At 34.0% G+C, this 23,377-nt stretch overlaps 1 protein-coding gene across 1 annotated transcript in view; it reads left to right on the top strand.

Annotated features, from left to right (window-relative positions):
• The window catches only part of LOC138175872 (protein piccolo-like), a 591,842-nt gene that overhangs the window by 468,706 nt on the left and 99,759 nt on the right, over positions 1–23,377 (top strand). The window contains exons 17-21 of the mRNA XM_069106506.1: positions 420–513; positions 4,759–4,830; positions 8,882–9,062; positions 10,918–11,112; positions 12,566–12,748. Coding sequence (XP_068962607.1) covers positions 420–513; positions 4,759–4,830; positions 8,882–9,062; positions 10,918–11,112; positions 12,566–12,748 — 725 coding nt within the window. The remainder of the gene's footprint in view (positions 1–419; positions 514–4,758; positions 4,831–8,881; positions 9,063–10,917; positions 11,113–12,565; positions 12,749–23,377) is intronic.

Here is a 23,377-nt window from a genome sequence, read left to right on the forward strand (position 1 = left end):
CATGAAATTCATGTTTCTAGTGGTAACAGAATGATATTATAAACTTCATTTAATAGTCTTCTACAGATTCTCAGGTGATCAAGATTACAAAATTATGGTAAAATTAGACCTAAAGAATACTAATGGTTGATAAAAAAGGAGAGAGAGGCTGAAATAACTTCTCCAAAATATATTGGAAGGAAAAATGAAATTAGATAATGATTTTTAATCATTAGCAACTTTTTTTTTTGAAAACTGAAGGTTGGAGGTGAGTTTTTAAAGAATTATATAGGAGCATGCTTGAATCTCTTTATCCTTTGTACAAATCGTTCAAAAAATTGCAACTGTCATCCTCTTGAGTATCCTGCATGTTTCCACAGTTTACCCTGATGCAATCATTTAGGATGCATCATTCAACATCTTCTTTCCTTCCAATTCAGTGCTGAATATAAGAGGAGAACTAAATATGTTCAGAAAAGTCTTAATCCAGAATGGAATCAGACAGTAATTTATAAAAATATCTCCATGGAACAGGTAGGTAATAGCTATTTTTTATGATTCAAATTTAGGGGATCCATATTCCATAAAGTTCAATGCTTTTCATTGCTATATAACCAAGAAGTTGATGTCCAGATGATCAAAATGATAGAAATTCTACATATTGAGAATTTTTAACGTTCTTAATTCCTCCTGGGTAAAGGTCATGGCTCTTTTGTTTACTTTCCTTGTGACAATAGGGTAACTTTCTTCTCTTCAAAAACTGATAATAATCATCTCTACTACTGATGTAACAGGGGTTTTGCAAATAAAATGTATTGTAAGACTTAAAGAGGAAATATATAAAATATAGATTAATATTTCATTAATTGAAAAAGATCCCTAATACATATTAATAACCTCTTATACCTACAATGCATTGTATTACAATAATTGATATAAGCAGAAACAAAGAGTAGTGAATAGAGGGATGACCGCAGAATCAGGAAGACTTGAATTCAAGTCTTGCTTCTGACACATACTGGTTATATAACTCTGGGACAAATAAATTAAAATTTCAGTGCCCATAGCAACTAGGACTATAATATTCAGGTTAGTTGATGAACTCTATTGGAACCCAAATAGAATCTTAGGCTTGAATACAAAATATTTCAACAAAAAAAATTAATATTCGTATTGAATATTATTAGTCAAAGAAACAACTTATACTTGGTATCTTCAACTTAAGAAGGCAAAAAATGATATGACATATTGTTAAACCTATTTACATAAAATAAAAATTAACAATTAAAACAGAGGTTACTAACTCTATTTCCTAGACAAAGCAGTCTGGTAGAATACTTTTGAGAATATTGTTTTTAAATGCATAAAATAAAATATATAGGATTACAAAGGAAATTGAAATAAAATTACTATAAAAAAGTTATTTTCATGAACACCGGATAAGAATGCCTAGCCTAAAAAGATAAAATTCACTTATCTGGAGAAATACAGTTAGGTGAAATACCTTCTATTCTAACCATATGTGATAAATGAACTATATTTGTATCATCACTAATATTCAAAGTCACCCCATCTTATGTTGCCTTTGTTATTATTTTGCTTCAGTGGACAAAAATAATATTTTTGAGTTGGCCAACAAAGAACTATGGAATAGAATGAAAGAACCATAAAGAGAAAACCAATGAAAGAAAGTTGCCCAAGGGGATTGATTATAGGGAGAAAGCTGTAGCAAAAACCAAACAGGACAATTTGTCAGGCAGCATCACAACGAAGACCCTAGGCAAATTCTTTGGAGATAGCCTGGGATTTCCATTCACCTTAGTGAAGAGAATAAAAATTCTGTGACCTCGATAGCTTGGTCCACTTTTATTCTATCTTGAGGACATTTTTTTTTGTAAAAAATGACATAGTTTGATTTTTATGAGGCACTAAAAAGAGAAAATGGTATTCAATATAGAAGTATGCCCTTTAGATATTTTTCAGAAACATGTCTTTCTTCACTATGATTGAGGCCTGCCTGTACACAGAAAGTAAAATGAATAAGATAGGCAGTGTTTGTATGCTAGAGAACCAGCCTAGTTTTCAGCTCAGCCTAGTGACTGTCTGCAAAGTTACAGCAGGCTGCATCTAATCTGGATTTCCTTTTAGACAATTTAGAGAAATCTGCATTTCATAAAATTTGCATGAATACAAGACAATAATTGACAGTATAAAAACTTAAATGCAGGCAGAAAAAAATCCCTATTAATAGAACAGTAAGAGGATCACTGTGGTATATCAAGAACAGATGTTCTAATCAGTAAACAGTTGCTGCATTTTATAGGGAGAAACTGAAAGCAATGCATCCCATGTAATCAGTTCTGCTTTAGTATCAGTCCCCCCCCCAAACTTATTAATAATTATACTTTCAAATGGCTAGTTATAGGTGCCTAAGCTTTCTCATTTATGAGAATAATATTCAATTTTCATTTAATTTTACCATGACTATGTATAAGTCAGTTGCATCTGGAGCTCAAATTGGATTTTGCAAACTTAAAAAATATATTCTGATAAATATTTTCAATATAATTGGTTTCTTTTGAAATCCTGAACATTTTTTTTGTTAAACATATTTGAAAAAGTGTCTATGGATTTTGTCAAACTCCTAAGAGTCCATGACACAGGGGCAGTTCAGTGGTGCAGTGCATAGAGTACCTGCCCTAGAGTCAGGAGGACCTGAGTTCAAATCCAGCCTCAGACACTTAACACTTACTAGCCATGTGACATTGGGCAAGTCACTTAACCACAATTGCCCTGCTTTCCCCCCTCCAAAAAGCAAAAAAAAAAAAAGAGTCCATTACACAAAAAGGGTTAAAAATGTGTTGTACTATGCAGATTTCTTCCACCAAAATTGTGATATAAAAGTTTTATCTATCCTGAAAAATAACTTTTTTGAAAGATTTAAGTTATTGATTTTTTTAAATGATCGGTAATTCAATTTTGCTGTTTTGATAAAACTCCCAGCTTTGACTCTTCATGTAACTCACAGATCCACTAGAAAAAATAAATCACTGTTTTGTTGAATAAAATGTTCTTCCTAAAATAGGATCCATAATATAAACGAGCTGATAATGCTATAAATTTCCCCTTTTCATGAATACTTTTTTTCTACATCTAAAGTTATTTATGCCTCTACTAATGAATGAATTATATAAGCTATTGGTAACATCAAAATATTCTTCAAAAGGAAAAAAGACAATAGTAAAGTTTTTAAAAAATTAATTGCAGGGGTTAGCTTTCTGAAGTATGATAGAAATTGAGAGTTTGCAAGAAAAGCAGGGAAATAAGCAATTGTTTCTTGTCTTTGACCTGGGTGCCAAATTCAGGTCATCATCTATCCTAAACAGGTTCTAGTAATTATGTTATCTCTATATATAGTCATGATATAGGAAATATTAGCATATTTCAATAAATAGGACATATGTTCTAATTTCACCTCTGATATTTAGTGTCTGGCCTTAAGTTTTCTTCTTTGCAAAAGGAAATGTTTTAAGTAGATGACAACTTTGGTTCCTTCAAGCTCAGGATTTATTATCTCAAGATCCTATTATCCTAATGTCAAAAACTCAAAGTTTGTCTTTGAAATAAAGCTAGTATTCTATGTAGTATACTCCTGATGTACTCAGTGTTGAACCCCAATTTTAAAAAGTCTGTTCTAAGAAAGAGACAAAGGATATTAGGGTGTGTGTGTGCCCATGTTTAATTCTCTCACCAGCTGATTGCATGCATTGCATGGAGTGCAGTCCAAAACTGGGCCCCCCTAAGAGGACCAGTTCACAACTGGCTTGATTTAGAGATATAGGGTTATATGCCCTTTGAAGAGTAGGTGTTTCCAAGAGGTGCCAATCAACTCTGGTCAACACACTGGGAGGTTGGCTGTATTAAAATGAGGTCTTGAGTAGGTGACTTAGGTCACTTTATCTTGGTATAATACCTTTTCCACTGAGACTGATATCACCAGTCATCATATTGCCTCAGGAATGAGAGGAAATAGCCATTCTATCAGACCAGTCCCCCCTCATACCAGACTACTCCCAGTCTTGTGCTTTCTAGGCAGAAGAATGTGTCTTGGCCTAAACCTTAGCAGATTAAGTCAATTCAGGCCTGAGTTGGAGTTTGACCCTTTCAATGCAATCTCATCAACAGTAATGTCCTTCTAAAGGACAGACTGAATTTGTAAGTGGGAGGGGACTGAGGGACCCTCTGAATCTCCAAGACACTGATTACTAAAATTTAAAACCATTTTTTGCATCAGGAATATTTTTAGTTTTTAGAAATTCAAGGAAGATCTAAAAAAGTGGGCACTGAAAGTCCCCTCCGAAGTAGGACACTAAGATATAAATACATACACATACATATATATATATATATATTTTTTTTGGTTTAAAAATTAAATTAATGTTGACTTGAATTAAAGATATTCCTTCAGAAAAAAAAGGTGTTAAATTATCAATGTCAGTAATCCTAATATTTTGCATGGTTGACAATTTAACCAACTTAGCCAAAATCTAGATACCCTTACAAAAGTCATTGAAATTTAATGTATTGTCAAATATAAGCCCATCTGGCTTGAGATGTAATTTTTCCAAGATCAAGGTTATTACAGAGAAATGAAAATTGCCTTCCTGTCATATTGCAAAGGAGTACAAGCAAGTGATAATAAATAGAGTCTATTGTGTGGCTGAAATAAGAAGTGCATGATGGAAATTGGGGTTAATTACATTTTGATTTAAACCATAGCTCAAGAAGAAAACACTGGAAGTGACAGTCTGGGATTATGATAGATTCTCTTCCAATGACTTTCTTGGTGAGGTAAGTTTGACTCTTTGTGCCCTTGTAAACAAAAGATTACTTTAGACTTTAGGATCAATTTTCTGATATGTCTGATGGTAAAGGTGTGGTCCTTGTTTCTTTTTTAACATCTTTTAAGCAAACTATTTTTATGGTTAAATCCCTTAGATAATTATGCCTTTTTTCCATTTTACTTTAATATTATGGATTCACATGCCACTTTCATAGCAGCTATAGAAATGGCTATTCACTTTGCCATCTGGCATCTTCTTTTGTGAAGAAATTTCTCAAAATTAAATATGATAGAGAAAGTAATATGTACTCTAATTATGGAAATTGTATTCATATTTAATGATTACCTACCAATAGCTAATGTATTAAAATTTTACTGATTTCCCTCCAAACCTACCCTGAGTTCTCAGGTGACTATAGATATGACAACTTCTCGCCAATGACTTTTGTGCAAGGACCAAATGGTTATGTTAGGGAAGGATCATAACCAAAGGATTGAAAACAAGGTGGTTGTTTTTTTAAGCCCAGGGTATTTCAGGAGTCTGTCTCATGAATCAAAAAGTGATTAAATGCATTAAGAAAGTCACAGGTCTTCTAAGTAGAGTCATGGATAGAACACTGGGTCTGAAATTAAGAAGACCTGAGTTCAGATATGGCCTCACTGTGATACTAAAAAGTAAGATTACTCTCTTTATGCCAATTTCTTTATCTATAAAATGGAGTTAATAGCAACTACTTCCCTGGGCTATAGTGAAGATCAAATGAGATAACATTTATGAAGTACTTAGGATTATGCCTAGCACTAAGTGCTATATAAATGTTAATTATTGTTACTGTCACTTTAATTATTGAAAAAAACATTTTACTTAAAATGCACTGAAAATTTGTGCTCTTGGATATTCTTGTAATTCTTATCTTAAATGATAATCTACTCTGTTCATCTGAGATAGTTGAATTTGAAAATTGAAAAACTTATTCTTGAGTAAGCACACACAAAAGCAATGAATCAAAATAGTTTTAAGAAGGTAGATACAGCACAAAATGGACATAGCACAGAAGAAAACAAAGATGGGAAAAGCATCTGCCCTAGATTTTTTTTTATATTCTGAGGAAATTCAAACTGGAGCTGACATGATTGGTAGATGTGGGAGGGCTAGATTATCAAGCTCTTTAGAAGAGGGATGATATCACAGGCATAGAGAAAATGAATCAATCAGCACACCAATGAAGAAGCTATTAAGTCCCTACTATAAACTATGCATTGGAGATCCAAAGTCCAAAGTGAAAAGGTGCCTTCTCTCAAGGAGCTTATATTCTAACTGGAGTGAGAACATATACACAATACATGTACAAAGCAGATATAGGTTGATCTTGATTAGGGAAGGACATAAAAATCCAGAAGGACCAAAAGTGCCAGTGTGCTTGTTCATTAACAAACTTCTCAAATTTCTAGACAAGCTAAGTCAAATAGGTAGAGTAGATAATTAATAAACCCAACCAGAAGAGATAATTTTTATCTGAGAGTGGGGGAGGGAGGTTTCATATAGAAAGTGGTATGTGAGCTGAGTCTTGAAGAAAACAAGGGAATTCTTAGAGACAAAAGGTCCAAAGAGATTTCTTACAGGTGATGAGGACCTTCAGATGCTCCTATAATGATAATGTACTGATTGCATCACATCCCAAAACATTACAAATATTCCTAAATGGGATCTTTAGTCACTAAAAAAAATCCTTAATATAACCACCATACAAGGAAAAAGCCAGGAAAATCTGAGGGGATGAAAAATACCTGTTGTCTGTTCAATTGCATATCACTCTTTGGACAACACAGTTAATTAATAGGTATTATTAAGCACTTAATATATGCTAAGCCCTGGAGATGGGGGATAGAGGAGAAGAAGCAAAACATAGTCCCTGGCCTCAAAGAGCTCAAATTCTAATAGGGGAGATGACATTCATGTAACTATGGATACAAGATATATTCAAAGTAAATAGAAAGTTAATGTCAGAAAAAAGGCATTAGTAGCAGGAAGGATAAGGAATGGCCTCATGGAAACTCATGGAGCTCATCCATTATCTTAGATACTTTAAAGGGACAATTAGCTAGGCCAAAAATTGAACAAGAGAAGGAGAAATTACAGTTATTGCTTTAAAATGTCAAGCTTTTTGAAACAAAGGCTTTTATGTTTAACACTGATATTCTTCTGGTAATGGTCTATGACAGTGTGTCATTTTACTGCCCCTTTTTGAAGAATTATAGCTGAGTATAATATAAAAGAGGGCAGCTAGGTGGCACAGTGGATAGAGTACCAGGCCTGGAGTCAGCAAGACTCATCTGCCTGAGTTCAAATCTGCCACAGACACTAGCTGGGTGACTCTGGGTAAATCACTTCACTTATTTGTCTCAGTTCCTAATTTGTAAAAGGGGCTGGAAAAGGAAATGGCAAACTACTGCAATATCTTTGCCAAGAAAACACCAAATGGGGTCATGACCAAAACAGCTGAAGAATAAATGACTTAATGGGTGAGAGAGAGAGAGAGAGAGAGAAAGAGAGAGAGAGAGAGAGAAATGATGGATATGAACAATCCACAGAACATTCCAAATGTGGAATTGGACAGAAGAGATATCAAACACATTGTCTGCATGCTACAACATTCTCCACTGAGGCCTGAGTCAGAGTAAAGTGTGATTGGGAAATATTTGACAAGATAAATAAAAATACAAAAGAACAGATAATGTTAATATGTACTTTTATAAGTATATAATATATAGTAGACAGGAATCCTTATTTATGGTTTAGTTAGTGGTCCCCATTTATGATTTGATATCCTTGGTTTAACCAATGACACCAAGAAATGTATGACAAAAAAAGAATTGCTGAACATATATCAAGAAAATGGGAGCTCTGATGGATACCCCATATTTCAAACTGCTTATGCCAGCATTGTCAAAAGCACTAAAGCAAAATCCCTAGGATATTTGGCAAAAATGCTCATGAGGACTTATGGGACAATATGAACAAGAGGTACATGGGAAGGGTTGGCATCTGCATTGATGGAGAGAATATCTATATTAGTGAAATTATGGATCCATGGATTACTAGAAGAAACTAGATGCAACAGGATAAATTAATACCATTTTCTAAGAAAAAAAAGTTGCTCCCTAAGTAATGCTGAAATGTAGTGGAGCAATTTAACCAGTTTAGGGAGTTTGAGAAATTTCTTCTTCAAATGCATATCCAAGCTTTCTTGGCAATTTATACTTTTAGCAAAGTAACTGGGATTAAGTGACCTGCACATAACCACAGGCCCAATATATTTCAGAGACCAAATCTGAATGAACTTAGGTCTTTCAGACTAATTTTCTTTATCCATTACACTACAATGACAGATAGACAAGTCGAACATATAGTCATGTATGTATACATATGTTTGTTATTATAATATATAAGAATGCTTGTATAGATGGCAGGTCTACATATATATGTATATACATGTGTGCATTCTACACACAATTATCTACTTCCACAGTAATTATAGTATACATTTGTTTTGTTTAACAATGCTTTGGGCAGAAAACATGAGCAAATACTTGGAAATAGTAACTATATCCAATACATTCAAGGGTAGAAATAGTAATATCATTTGATACACAATAGGGGGGAATGCAGTCTATCTGATGCATTTGTCACTAAGGAATATAATGTATTAAAATGAAAATTATTTTATATAAATTACAAAATATAAGGCAATAAGAATAAACCTCTTCTAAAAATTCATACATTTTCGTGCATGTAATTTAGATCATGGTGAGAATTTTCTGCATAGTTTATAGGTAGAATACAATGTTGAATAATTATTTTAAATTAACTTTTAAAAATCTGTGCAATATACCAATAAAAATCCATTTTCTATTAGAATTTTCCGAGTAGAGAAGAAAATAATATATATGTGTATGCACATGTATCGTCAAATATACTTTGGCTTATACTTTTCAAAAAATGTTAGCTTAAAGAGTATACATGATTTGTAGCTTTATCATTATCTTTCTGTTCTTTAGGTATTGATTGAATTATCTAGCACTTCTCACCTTGACAACACCCCTCGATGGTATCCTCTCAAAGAACAGACAGAAAGCATTGACCATGGAAAGTCCCATTCTAGTCAGAGCAGTCAACAGTCTCCAAAACCATCTGTCATCAAAAGCAGAAGTCATGGAATCTTCCCTGATCCATCCAAGGGTAGGAAACATTTCAAATAGAATATATTTTGTATATACTCGTGCATGTCCATTTATTGTTCTTCAAAATATGCATTTCTATGATGCAACATGTTCCAGTAAGGCTATCACATTTTAATAAGAATAGTTTCTGAGTATATGAATATTATAACAAATTTAGTTTTAGTTTACTCCATTTGAGATATATTGACATATAAATTTGTTCCTGAAATAGTTAATGCATCTATGCAATTTCTGAGGAACATGGTACCCATTGAACCAGACCCCTTTATTTATGACAATTAGGTTATTAATTGCAATAAAGCTCGATACTCCATTATAGTTTCTTTTTCATCCTTTGTTCACAGAAGAAATAAAAAAAAATGAGTTTTAGTGTGCCTAAGAATTAGAAAATTAATTCATGCTTATATGTATAAATTTTGGTAGTAAATTATTGCCTAGAATGATATTATTTGTAGATTCCAAATTATCATTCTTTTTTAAAAATTTTTTTTAAGCAATTGGGGTTAAGTAACTCGCTCAAGGTTACACAGCCAGTTATTTCTGGGTGTGGTGCTAAGTATCTGAGCCCAGATTCGATCCCCAGGACATCCCAACTCTGGGGCTGGTGCTCTTACTCGCCAAATTATCATTCTACCCTTGAACATTTTGACATTAAGTATATTACATAGCCATCTTTAGAGTTATATAAAAGTGGAATTTACCTTCAAAAGTAATCTTGGCACAGCTAGGAGGTGCCGTGAATAGAGCACTGACCCTGGAGTCAGGAGGATCTGAGTTCAAATTCAGCCTCAGACACTTAACACAAAAACTCACCGTGTGACCTTGGGCAAATCATTTAACCTCAATTGCACTCCAAAAATAAAACAAAGTTACCTTGTATTGGGGTGTCTAGGTGGCACAATGAATGGAACACCAGCCTTGGAGTCAAGAGAGCCTGAGTTCAAGTCCGGCCTCAGACCACTTAACAACAACAACAAAAAATAGCTATGTGACCTTGGGCAAGTCACTTAACCCCAATTGCCCTCCAAAAAGCAAAAAAAGAAGAACAAGAAATAAAAAAAATGAGTTTTAGTGTGCCTAGGAACTAGGAAATTAATTCATGCCTATATGTATAAATTTTGGTGGTAAATTATTGCCTAGAATGAGATTATTTTTAGACTCCAAATTATCATTCTGCCCTTGAACATTTTGACATTCAGTATATTACATATCCATCTTCAGAGTTACATAAAAGTGGAATTTACCTTCAAAATTAATCTTGGCACAGCTAGGTGGCACACTGACCCTGAAGTCAGGAGGACCTGAGTTCAAATCCAGCCTCAGACACTTAACACAGAAGCTCACTGTGTGACCTTGGGCAAGTCACTTAATCCCAATTGCCCTGCCTTCCCCCTCCAAAAAGCAAAAAAAAAAAGGAAAGTGATCTAGTTAACCCCTACAATTTATTAGCAATGCATTCAGATCATAGATAAAATTAGCTATCAATGTACTACCCAAAATTGTTCATCGAGTAATAGATATCTCTACAATCACCTTAGATGACATAAGCATTCTACATTGATATGTCATGGTATTGTACTACTTTGGTTTAGGACTTCATAATATCTAACTTAAAGCCTTCCTTCAACATTTTAATCCTGCTGCCTCCTTCTATATCCTCACTAGAAATAAAGCATAAGAATAGTTGCTTACTGGTATGTTGACTTTTATCCACTTACACACTGTTTTGAAGTGTGCTGTCTAAAGTTTTAACATTCTCGAATTGGCTGGAAATAAAATTTAAAAAAAACTTGACAAAAAGAAAGGATTCTTAAAGCAAATATACTTTTGATGTTTAATCTTTTTGTTCCCAGATATGCAGGTACCTACAATTGAAAAATCCCATAGTAGTCCCGGGAGCTCAAAATCATCCTCCGAAGGCCATCTTCGCTCTCACGGACCCTCACGCAGCCAAAGCAAGACCAGCGTCACTCAGACCCACCTTGAAGATGCAGGGGCCGCCATAGCAGCCGCAGAAGCAGCTGTGCAACAGCTTCGCCTTCAACCAAGTAAAAGACGCAAATAAATTCCTCAGCATGGCAGCTTAATGTTTATCTGTTGCCTTTCTTTTCCTGCTGTCTCTTCCTGTTTGCTTTATCATCTTGCTCCTCCAACTCCCGTGTCCCTGATCACTGTTTTCTGTCCCTTCATGTATGTTAAAAAAAAACAATATAAGTACCTAACCGTATTCCTTTCTATTTATTTTTTTTAATTTTTTTTTTAATAGACGGCAGTAAAACTGGCTGTTTCTCCATCCTTTCCATCATCCATCCAACCTGGTTAATGGTGTTTGATATTTGTGAATGTGATGTTTTCAGGGGGGAAAATGTGCATCATTTTCATGTTCTTAAATATCTCGTATATTAGATAGAATGCATTCATGAAACTTCTGACAGCGGCTAGTGTTCTGGGTATTATTCTGGGCATCCATACTAGCTATGTAGAGTAGATTGTCAATAAGTCACTTCTGACATAATGAAAGAGTATGGTGCAGTGGGAAAAGGTGCTGGATTTAAGGTCAAAGGTCTTGGGTACAAAGCCTACCATATTGCTTGTGTGACCTTGGGCAAGTCACTTAACTTCTACAGAAGCCTCGGTTTTCTCAACTGTAAAAAGAGGGTATTGGGTTAAGTGATCTCAGAAGTCCCTTCCAGCTCATGCAAAAAGGATATTCAGTAGAGAAAAGCAGTTAATAGATTTGGAAGGACTTCAAACTTAAAACTCAGAAGAATAAAGAAGCTTCCCGTCAATACTGAATAACACTGTGTCAGCCTCAATTGTATAAATGTAATATGTGATATCTGTCTGTGTGCTATACTGTCCAATCTTTCAAAAAGTTTAGGAACAGAAACTTTTACTTTGGCCTAATGATATTATCAATCATTCTCATAATGAAAAATGGTAGGGCAACACAGCCTTTTCATTATGGAGCACAAATGAGTCTACTCTGTTGGATTTCATTTTCTGTAACATAAAATGATAGTACAGGGTAGTTTTTTTGTTACCTCTGTTCTTTCCTTGAAATTTGAAATACGATTCCTCCAGCACAATAAATAGATTAAGGACTAATAGCCACTTATTCCTAGTCACTGCACTCTATAATCCAATTTGAATCTAAACTAAAGTGCTTAGGTTAGGCACCAAAAACATTGATATAACAACTGACTAGACTAAGTGTGGCATCGTGGCATTGTCATATTTGTTGGTGCACTGTGAGTTCCCAGAGGCATTATGCAAAAAGTGAGAAAAAGTAGTTGCTTTGCCTTTCCATCGTTATTAAAGAAACAGCCAGTTTTAATCCCTTTCAGTGCTGTGCATGTGGTGTCTTTTTTGGCGTTTGAGCACACGACTTATTTAAATAGAAGAAAAAAAAACCCCACTTGTGTTTGCATGACTAACATTTAAGCCAGTTCCATCTGAGGATACATACTGTGGGTTTCCATTTCACTCACACTGCCACAGCAGCACATAAAAGCGGTCAGTCTAATCACACCAGGAAACAGCACAGACACAGCATAGCAGGAGTCCTCCCAATTCAAAGAACTCAGTCTGACAATCTGCCTCCACCAGCCAATGACAACAAAGACCCAAGCCAGCTGGCTCTCAGGAAGGTGATGTCCGATGGACCCGTCAAGCCTGAAGGAGGTGAGCAGAAAGACGCTGCACACAGCAAGAGCCCCTCTCCCCCACTTTAAAGTGCCCCACCTTTGTTGTGTCCAGATTGGGTTTTAAACATCTTTGCCCCCCTCCTTCAGTGGGCTATTGCAGGCCTAGTGTATCAGGATCACATCACCATTATGTAAGTCCCAAGACCACTGTGCTGATATGTTGACAACAGTCATTTGTACTTTTCCACACATTGGGTCTCTGACTTTTGTTGGGAAAAAAATAGGTCAACTTGTGTTCTTATTGCAGAATGAAATGCATGCAACTAACCTAATCTGTTCAAGCATGATTTGTTGCATTGTGACAAAGCTTGAATTGCTCACAACTACTAGCCTCCCCATTGGAACTTAACTTGGTTATTCTTGCATACTATCTCAAGTGTTTTGCTTTTGGTTCAGTGGATTCTCAAGCTTTCCTAGAGGAAAAAAATTGTTAATGCACTCACTCACATTTACATGGTGAAAGTTCTATCTTGATACTACAAGCAGACATTTTCCACTCTTGTTTTGGTAGTTGTTAAGTGTACTATCAGATGTGTTGGGCATGTCAATATCTAAGTGCCTGTGTAATAAATAAAGTATCTTTATTTCATTCCTAAACTACTGGATTCTGAGCCATTGTTATATATTACTGTATGTAGCATGGTATGAATGTGTCACTATTGGAAGGGGATGGGGTGGATTTGGTTTTTTGCAATAGAGTACTTAATGAGGTGACTCCATTGCTAATTTAGAGTAGTAAAAGTAGAACAATGCAGAAATTAGTTATAAGGCACTGGGCAAAATTCATGGTGGGAAAGATCTCCAAGCTAGAAGGAAAGTGAATGCAAAATAACAAAAGTAGATCTGGTCAAAAGACTGAATAGCAATAATAGGGTTTGGACTCCTTCAAGAAATTCCATGATATTTTTTTTCTTTCTTCACATCTAGTATGCTTCATATGCTCTTCAGACTGATTCTGTAGTGGATGGTGAACCCTTGTCACAAGTACCTTCCTTTGGAAAATGAGCTACAACTCTCCTCAGATATCCTGGACTTAGGAAAATTAGGAGGACTCTTTATCTTCTCTTATCTCAGCAGATTACTATTCCTAGGGTAGTGTTTCATGGGTAGATAATAGGATTTTTCTTTGTAAATTCTTTTCTAAGTTCATTCAAAGTTAAGTGTAGGGGAAAAATACTATTTTGATATTGTTTTAGTATTGACCTACATAATCATAATCAGATACAAGAAATGTGATTCCAATGTATCTAACCCTCACATTCCCTATTTCTACCTCTCTCCACCACCCAATCCCAGAAATTCTAAGTATTCAGCAACCAGTTCTACTACACAGCCATAAGTAATCAAATAATTCAGGACTGGCAAGAGGGAAGAGTTTCTCTTTTTCCCATGTAGTTAAAAAAAAAGTAAGAGGCCCAGTATTTTTCAGGTGGTATACTTAAGGTACACATCTAATGGACTGTTACCCCACCTCACTTTTCATTTCCCATTGTTGCCATCATGGAGTAACTCTTCCCCCTCCAAAGGATTTAGCTGTGGCTAAATATAATTGTGCTTCCTAGTTTCATGAAAAATTCATTGAATCCTCTGAATTAAGACATGCAATTCCCAAGAATAGTTTATCTATTATTCCTTAAACTTAACCTCCATTTTGGATTTTTAAAATTACTTTTTGAATTACCATAAGGTATTTGATAGTTTTCCTTAAATGTTGATAGAGACCATGAGTTGTCTTCTTTTGAATAGCTTCCAAGAAGCCCACAAAAATTTAAATCTCCATACAGCTGGATATTTGAGGATTTTCATTATCATCTTCAAGAATCCAGGATCATCTTCAGGATATAACAAAGCATTGGAATCAGAATTTAGTGGAGGAATGTTGTTCTAAGACGTAATAACAAAAGGACATGTCTTTTAGTAAAAGAGAGAGAGAAACACAAATACAAACTATGATTTGTGTACTTCCTGCTATTAAGAAGGAATTAAGAAAATATTTAAATTATTTCATGCCCCCCCCAAAATACAGATAACACATTTCTGTATTTCTTTAATAAAGCATAACATTTGTTTACATAGAGATAAATAACTGGTAAGAAATTTAAGTACAAGAAGGATACGCTGGTTATGGTTCACAAAATAGCAGCGGCAGAATATTATTTATCCTTTTTAGAGGACATTAATTCAACTCTGCTTCTTAAATGAAAGGAAGTAAACAAAATTCTCAGCATTTAGCTCCTGCAACACAAGATTCTGAAATGAAGCTATATAAGTAGAAGTAAGAGAGGAATGCAACTATAAAAATCTGCCCTAATCATTCTGATTCTAGTTCCTGGATTTTAGGAGTAATTGCTTGATCAGAAGTCAATGGAGGAAATAACGTATCCCAATGTCTCTTACCGAATCAATTTCCACAGTTCATATAATAAATAAGGTTCTGTGCCAGTGTGGTAGACAGATACCAGGAGCAGGATAATACTGGCTAAGGAAACAGGCAGCCATTTTATTGTTTGCCAGAAGCACAGTGCTCTCACTAGATGGGCAGATTAAGGCATAGCAGTCTATTACCTAAACTATTTTCTGCTAGAATATTAGACAATCTCAGGAGTTCTATCAAGCTGTTAGGATCTAAGAAGGTCTATGCTTACACATGAGTAGGTTTTGAATTGGTGAAAATCTGAAAACAACCTATGTATAAGAGAAATGTGGATCATTCCAAACAAAACAAGTCTGCTTAATTCTGAAAGAATTATGTGTTCTCTTTCTAAAGCTTCAAGTTTAGAAACAGAGATAAAATTAAGTAACTGAGCAGACCGTGGGTGGTCATTCATACCCACTCAACTTCCCTAGACAACTAGAAATAGCACTCAGAACAGATTTGGGGTCCCATAGTTGGGTAAGGAAATAAAGAAATAGTAACCTTTTGTAGGTTCTCCCATGTATTGCCATCTCATGGAAGAAAGCTTGGGAATATACAGTTGCTTTCCCAAACTACTTTTGGGTCTTCAGCTCTAAAGAGCTGATTGTATCAGTAGAGGAATAAGCAATGGCATAAGTGAAAAAAAAAGAGCCCCATGTCTTCCTGAGCAATGAAGGGAGTGATGACAATAGTAACATAGAGCAAAAGAAGTGATTCCATGGCAAATTGTTTGAGGGGGAAGTGTACTTAAGAAATCTCAGGGGGAGTCAGTCAATGTAAAGTTTGCTCTGCCAGTGTAATGAATGTTTGTGACAAAACTGAAAAGAAGCAGGCAGGGAAGAGGAGGGAAGTTTTTAAAAGGGTAAGAAAATGTTAAAAGCTGAAATGGAGGGAGGACAAACCTTCAGAAAAAAAAAACATACATGAACAAAATTGGTTAATTTCAGTTCTCAAAAGTTTTTCTGCCTATGTTTCTTGGCAAAGGCTTTTCTGTACTTACTGTGAAAATTGAAATGTTTTTCTAAATATTCATTCTGTCTTTCTCTTTACATTTAATAAATCTCTCCAGTTTTTAGTTCTCTATTTTGTTCTTGAGTCAGAGCTGAGCTCACTAGAAATGCTCCTACTTTTTGTATTAGTCACAAATTTCTGAATATTTGACATACTAATTAAAATGAATTTGAAGTCTTTTCTTGGCAATGCTTTGGAGGGAAAGAAAAAAGATGACCAAACAACAAACTGACAGTTTATTATTCTCTTTTTTCCAAATAGTTGAAAAATCATTTGTTCATTTTTAATTTCTGTATTATTTATCATCTACAGTCAAAACTCTCCTAGCTACGTATCTATGTATATCAATATTACATTTTAACACTGGGGGGGATGTTTTTGATGTATAATTAATACCTATAGATTGTGCTCTGTACTTCACCTATGAATGTCATTACTGAAGGAACATCAATTGTGCAAGTGAGGTATTTGCCAGTGACCTCAATGGATCTTCAATGATCTATCAATACTCTCTTGCTTGGGCACTCTTGTAACTAAAAGCAAAAAGGTAAAATGGGACTTAGTGGTACATTACACAAACAGGACCATCTAGCTCACATGGAGGTCAAACCTGTGACCTTGGCTTCATTAACACTACACTTGAACCAACTGAGCTAACCAATGTTGTATTGAGAATATATGGAAGGGGCGATCCATAAGTATAGGTAATTGAAGAGGGTGAGTAGCTATATTGTATCGTAGGAAAAGCCCAGATAGGCCCATCTAACCAAACTGTCTTCCCTAGTAGCCTGCAAGTGTCATTGAAATTCCTATACTCATAGTAATTCCTTTCATTTAAAACATTCTCTAGGAATGCAAACATACAAGTATTTAATTTTGGGAATAGCTTACTTAGTGGAAGGAGACTGATAGTGATAGCCATTAAATACCATTAGAAATGTGATATGGATTCACCTTCAGAGTAACTAATAGAGTAGGTTCATTATAGGCAATACAGATTTGCTTTGATAAGAAGAGAAGGAAATGGGGACAGTCTGGTTCACGAGGAGGGTGGGATGCCACAAGGGGAGTCCTGGACAGCAGGAAACAACAGTCTGACAGGAATGACTCATTTAACAGAAATGAGAACAGGGAAGGAGAGAGGAAGATGTGCTAATCCTGCATATAGAAGTGCTGAAATGTATACACTAAAGCTTTGAATATAACAAATAATGATTTTCTTATTTCAAAGCATCTGTATTATTTAGGAGTTATATTTTTCAACCAGATGTTTAACTCTGTATAAATACATTCTAGATTATCTACTGCCTATTGAGATACACAATTTGTTAAGAAGAAAACACATAGATTTAAATAATGACAGGAGCTAGGTTATGAGTATTGACCAATAAGGTCACATGGTTTATGAGGTAATTTTTGATTTTGGTAATTTCTTGTAACAAGAACTTTTAAAACAAGAATGCATTCAATTATTTAAGGAATTCAAAATCTTTACAGATTTTAATATATGAGATATCTTCAGAACTATTTAACTTGAATAAAGGAATCTTAAAGTTTGGGCAAATAAGTATGGGGAATTTATTTGGATTTAATTCATCTTTATGTCCATAAAGACCCTATGATATTCAAAGATATTCAGGTAAATTAAAGTTATCATTATGGAATGAATTTAACTTATAGGGTCAAATATAATAATGTAAATCTATCAATATGAAAAAACCAACAAAACACATACATTTTCATGGGAAAAAGAATTAAGATAAGTATTGGATCATGGATTCCAGTTATGGGTATGTTTTTAGTCATGTAATATGATCACTAAACTGGCTTTTATTTCTTTTTTACTCTGCTACAAATTTGTTTCTTTAAAAACATAAAAATTATTGATTTTTTTTAGTTTTACATGACTGTCATTTATGAATGTCTCCTTGAAATTTGACCCTCCCTTGTAACAAAGAAAAGCAGTTAAGCAAAAATTACTTAACAACAACACAAGGTATGGAACATTTAACTCACATAGTCATTTTTCTACCTCTCTAGCAAAATGAGGGAGATATGTTTCATTATCTTTATTTTGTGACCAAAATTTGTTATTGAAATTCTTCAGCCCTTAACTTTCTTTTAGTTCTCTTTTCATTTACATTATTTTCAACTACTGCTTTTTGGTTGAGGTACCAAAGTTTACTTTCTCTCAAAAAAATACTATATAAATTCAAAGGCATGTTATTTTAGCTCTTAGAGATTAATTAGTAATTTCATTAATTAGGTGCCTCATGCAAAAAGAATGTGATGATCTCAAAATCTATAAACCATTTAATTCAAATTCATACATTAATATGCATATAATTATATTTTAACAGCTTGTACAAAGTTTTCATTGACTTCAAAGATTGATGATATATCTCTAAAATATAAATAACTCATTCTGCATTTTTGCTTTTCTTTTCTGTCCCAACTATCCTGAGAAGAACCACTCATTTATCTGGAAATGAATTGAATTTAGTGGGAAAAAAAAGTAGAAATTTTTCATAATTTGTTTTTGTACAATGTTCCCTCTTTTCATATAACAACTAGATGCTTTTACCAGGTATACCTTAGTTGTTCATTAATACTTTCATTGTTTCCATTTTTACAAATTCCATCTAAATTAATGTGGGCGAGGGGTTGTTTAGGGTCCTTTGTATAATTGAGAAATGTGTATTTCGTTACTGAAAATTGAACCTATGGAGGAAACTGTCTGTTACTTTTCTTTTCTGGTTAGATAAAAACCCAGTATTGGTCAGAAATGTCTGCTTCCATATTCTCAGCTCTTATTCTTTAGTGAAGCATTCAGTCTTTCTCCTTCAAGCATTTTCCATGTCACTTTGCATTTTTTCATTTTTAAGTTTATTAAACTGCCTGAGGTGAGTAATTAATGAAGTGATAAATGTAAACTTAATGAAATTAATCCCTGCTCACTTTGTTCAGAGGGGAAAATAAATATGGGAGTAAGGGGGAAATAATAGGTTTAAAGAAATATAATATACTCTGCCATTCCTTTCCATTTCACCTCTCATGGATCTTTTAAGGAACTTTGAAAGTAAATCTGCAAAACCACACCTGAATGTACTGCATTAAAAATTCAGTGAGATTTATCATGGTTCATATATATTGTCATATCACCATGGATTCAGGCATCATCCCTCCTTTGATTGTGATAAGATTGATCCTTGAAAAAATTATATCAATTGAAATCTTATGTCCTAAGTAAAAATCACTATACCAAGTGGGCCCATACTGGGTATAATTTGAGGGCAGCAGTACTTGTAGCCTAATGGCATGCAGATTTGCAGGTAAAAACAGGATCAAATGGGAAGGAAAATCCTTCAAAATGTTCCAGGGTGAGTACAAATTTATGAAAAATAAAAATATTTGTTCATGCTTCACTTGTAAGAAGCAATAGTGGGTACAGAGCTGACCTCTCAGTCAGAGAAACCTGGCTTTAACTCCAACCCCTGACATATACTGACATTGATCATGGGCTGAACTTTCCAAGGATCTAGGCAATTCTCCAAGATCACAGGTTAGAGATAAAGTGCTGAATTGCATTGGTAGATGTTTGGTTTGTTTGTTTGTTTTCTGTTTGGTTTTTTGTACAATTTTATTCCAAATTAAAATACCCATTTCAGGTTTGGGATTCTAGAGTTCAGGAAGTTTTGGAGGTAAAAAAGGGAGAGGGGGAAGCCTAAAGATTAGAAAGGGAGTAAATTTAGATCTACAAGACCATTAAAAGAACTCAGTCTAAAACCTTACAGGTAAGACTCAAATCAGAATTTCTCGTTTTAGTGAAGAAAGGATAAGGGGGGGACATAACAATGATCCTGAAGTATGTGCAGGGTTATCAAGAACACCAGAGAAGATGATACCTTAGCTCCTCAATTCTGCTGACGATAGAACAAAAGGAAGATCTAGGCCGTGTCTCAACATCAAAGGTTATACAGCTACGTAGTGTCACAACTAGTTATACAATAGAATGATCAATGATCTAGTTACAATATATAAATCACACTCCACTATCCATTTCAATATTTTTTTCCCTTGAAAGGTCTCTAAATCAAATTGTTTTTCTAGCATCATTTAGAACTACATTGAGAAAGTCTATTAAAATGCCGTTGATAACAGGCTTGAAAAGTAAGATAGATTCACATTTGTTTAGAATGGTACTGGTAGCTCAAAGGTGGGTCAACTTTCTTTATTGATACTATATAAAGGAATATTAGAGACTGAAAATTACCTCTTCTTACATGTCCTTTGTCAGGAGGAGAAATAGTTGGTACTTCAGGAAATATGTAGAAAGCAAATTCAGAAGCAATGTGTGCATGGAAATATTTTAAGAATTCTTCAAATGCTGTTTCCTAGTGTTTACTGAGATTATTCTTTCCACCACTGGGATGAGTATCAAAACATGATATTCCTGAGAAGCAGATCCCCAAAGGAACAAAATAATGTGAAAATGCTTAACTATATCTAAGCAAAGCAGTAAAAAAAAAAAAAACCCACAATATTTTGCTTTAACTAAGCCAGAGGAGGGGAAACAAAATGAATCATGAGCTTTTTTCTTTCTTTTCATCTTCTTAAATTGTCTAGACTACATGAATACTGCTTCTGTTGTCTTTTATGCCTATGGAAAGAACTTCATTATTCTCCTATTATTTCCCAGACCCATGATCATTTACACTTTCTTGCCATAACCATGATTGCTAGAAAATTGCATTTTTTCCAAAATATATAAACATGAGAATTTTCTTTTCACTTTCCATTCTCTATAGCTCCAGTATCTTTTGCATTCCATGTCTTGATCTTTATATGTCCAGATGTCATTTTCTTGCTATTGTTATTGAAATATCCTCAGGATATGTCAATCTCCATTAATTTAAGTTATTTTAATTTTAAGGAGCATAATTTTGACTTTTAAATTTATGCAATTTATGATTTTTATTAATTATTCTTGTTTTAGCATTTTCACCAGAAAGATCATGTTGTCTATGAGTTTTCCAGCTATTTCAGTCTTGTCTATATCTTTGTGACCCCATTGGGGGTTTTCTTGGCAAAGATACTGGAGTGGTTTGCCATTTCCTTCTCCAGCTCATTTTGCACATGAGTAAACTGATGCAAATAGGGTAAAGTGACTTGCCCAGGGTTGCCCAGCTAATAAGTGTCTAAGAACAAATTTGAACTCAGGAAAATGAGTCTTCCTAAATCCAAGCCTAGCGCTCTATCCACTGTACCTCCTATCTGCCTATGAGGATATATACCAAAATCTTAATTTTTCTTGGGGTGATTTTCCACCCTTTTGATTATTACAGGAAATTTAGAGACTGAGGCTATGATGTTATCCTTCAAGGTTCTGAGTTACTGTTTCTTAATGTCAATAAGGTTGTTTATCTAAAATGCAAATCCATTTCAACATCAGCCAAAATAAAACATAACTAATAATCATCAATAAAACTGATCAGCAATAACTTTTCATTCTTGGTTGTTTGTTGGTGAAAAGAAATTCCAAGTAACTAGACCTAGAAGCCACAAGAGAACGGTATGGTAAATCTGAACTTGGATTTTCTATTTGTAGATAGTATGTATAAGATGCTAATTTGCACGCTACAAGGCAAAGACCCTATATGTTCTTCCTATCTGTTTTTAACTGGTAAGTGCCCCATCAGGAATAACTTCTCTGTATTCACATTTAAAAGGGGTAGATTCTCAAAGTGCCACTCATTGCAAAAGTGGTAACATTATTGGGACAGATATATATATATATATATATATAATTCATTCCAAATTTCAAAGATTTGTGTATTACTTTCTGCATGAACTATTCCATTGTTCCCTTTAGTTTGTCTGGGTTGTTAATAATTGACTGTCTTTGTAATAATGGAAGAGGAACAATTAAAAATTATGCATATTTAATAAAAGTTTCACCTTTATTCTTCCCATTTCCTCTTCAGTTTGTTTACATAACTGTAAATTTAAATTCAATACTAAATTTTCACTAAAAGTATTTTGCAAAATATCTGACCATAGTAATTAGCATTTAAAAATAATTATGTGCATTATATCCTTGCTCAATTTTTTCCCTTTGTAGTAGAATTTTGACTTAAAATAGGTCAGTCTTAGATCTCGTTCAAGAGAGCTTAAGTCCTGACATTTTGGAAACTGCTTATTAGAAGGCAGAAGCACATTAAAGTCAGCCCCATGGCATGGACCCCAAGGACAGGTATTGCAAAATACAATTAAATTCAATTTCTTGAAAATATAAATGACTTAGAATAATATATCACTATGTTTTGAAATTATTTTTCTTTCATATTTTTTTCATACAGGTAGTTTTACATTTGATCTTTTCTCATATCATTCCTATTTTCCAATATAATGACTATATACTGTGCCAATAAATTACTTGTGGTCCCTTTAATTACTGAGTTTTTAGTGCTATCTATAAAGTAAAAACTTGTCAAGTGTATGAAATAGATGAATATTATGATATTGTTAGCGTAAAATGTTAATATTCTTTCACATTTGTAGGAAAGATTTAAGCAACACAATGTCAGATTAATATAATTTGGAAGAGATTAGGGTGCAGGGACACCAAAGTGTTTCCTTCTTGTAACCTTGCATAGTGTACTTGAAGCATCCCATATTGATCTTCCTCATAAATACAAGCATTAATTTTGTAATTATGTGCATATTTGAAGGCAAAATATCTTTGAGATAAAGGAATATTTTGTATTAAAAAGAAAAATATTTTTCTAATGTAAAATTTGTTATTGTTTTAGTTCACTAATATTTTAAAGAGATTACCATACAGCTAAAACACATGTTGCTAGAAGGAACTATGTTAATGAAATTCTGACCAAGCACTGAAACTAAAGTATGTTAAATCCAGGTGAATATATTCCTTACTTTTAAATGTGTAGAATTAATTAGAATTTGGCTGTGTGGAAATAGAAGTGGAATTATATTACTACCCTGTAGTTTGTCTTTTCCTATTTTATTTTTCTTGCTTTTGTACTTGAGCAATGAACTTAAGTATGTTTAAGGGAATAAAAATGCTTTGCCTTCCAAAGTAGTCAATTTAAACTCCTCTAAATAGCATTACCCATATAGTATTGTGGAGAATAGATAGATGGGTGGATAGGTAGA

The sequence above is a fragment of the Petaurus breviceps genome, unplaced genomic scaffold (assembly GCF_028583685.1).
Source record: "Petaurus breviceps papuanus isolate PSGF00001 unplaced genomic scaffold, PetGlider_PUasm1.0 79, whole genome shotgun sequence".
Classification (NCBI taxonomy): domain Eukaryota; kingdom Metazoa; phylum Chordata; class Mammalia; order Diprotodontia; family Petauridae; genus Petaurus; species Petaurus breviceps.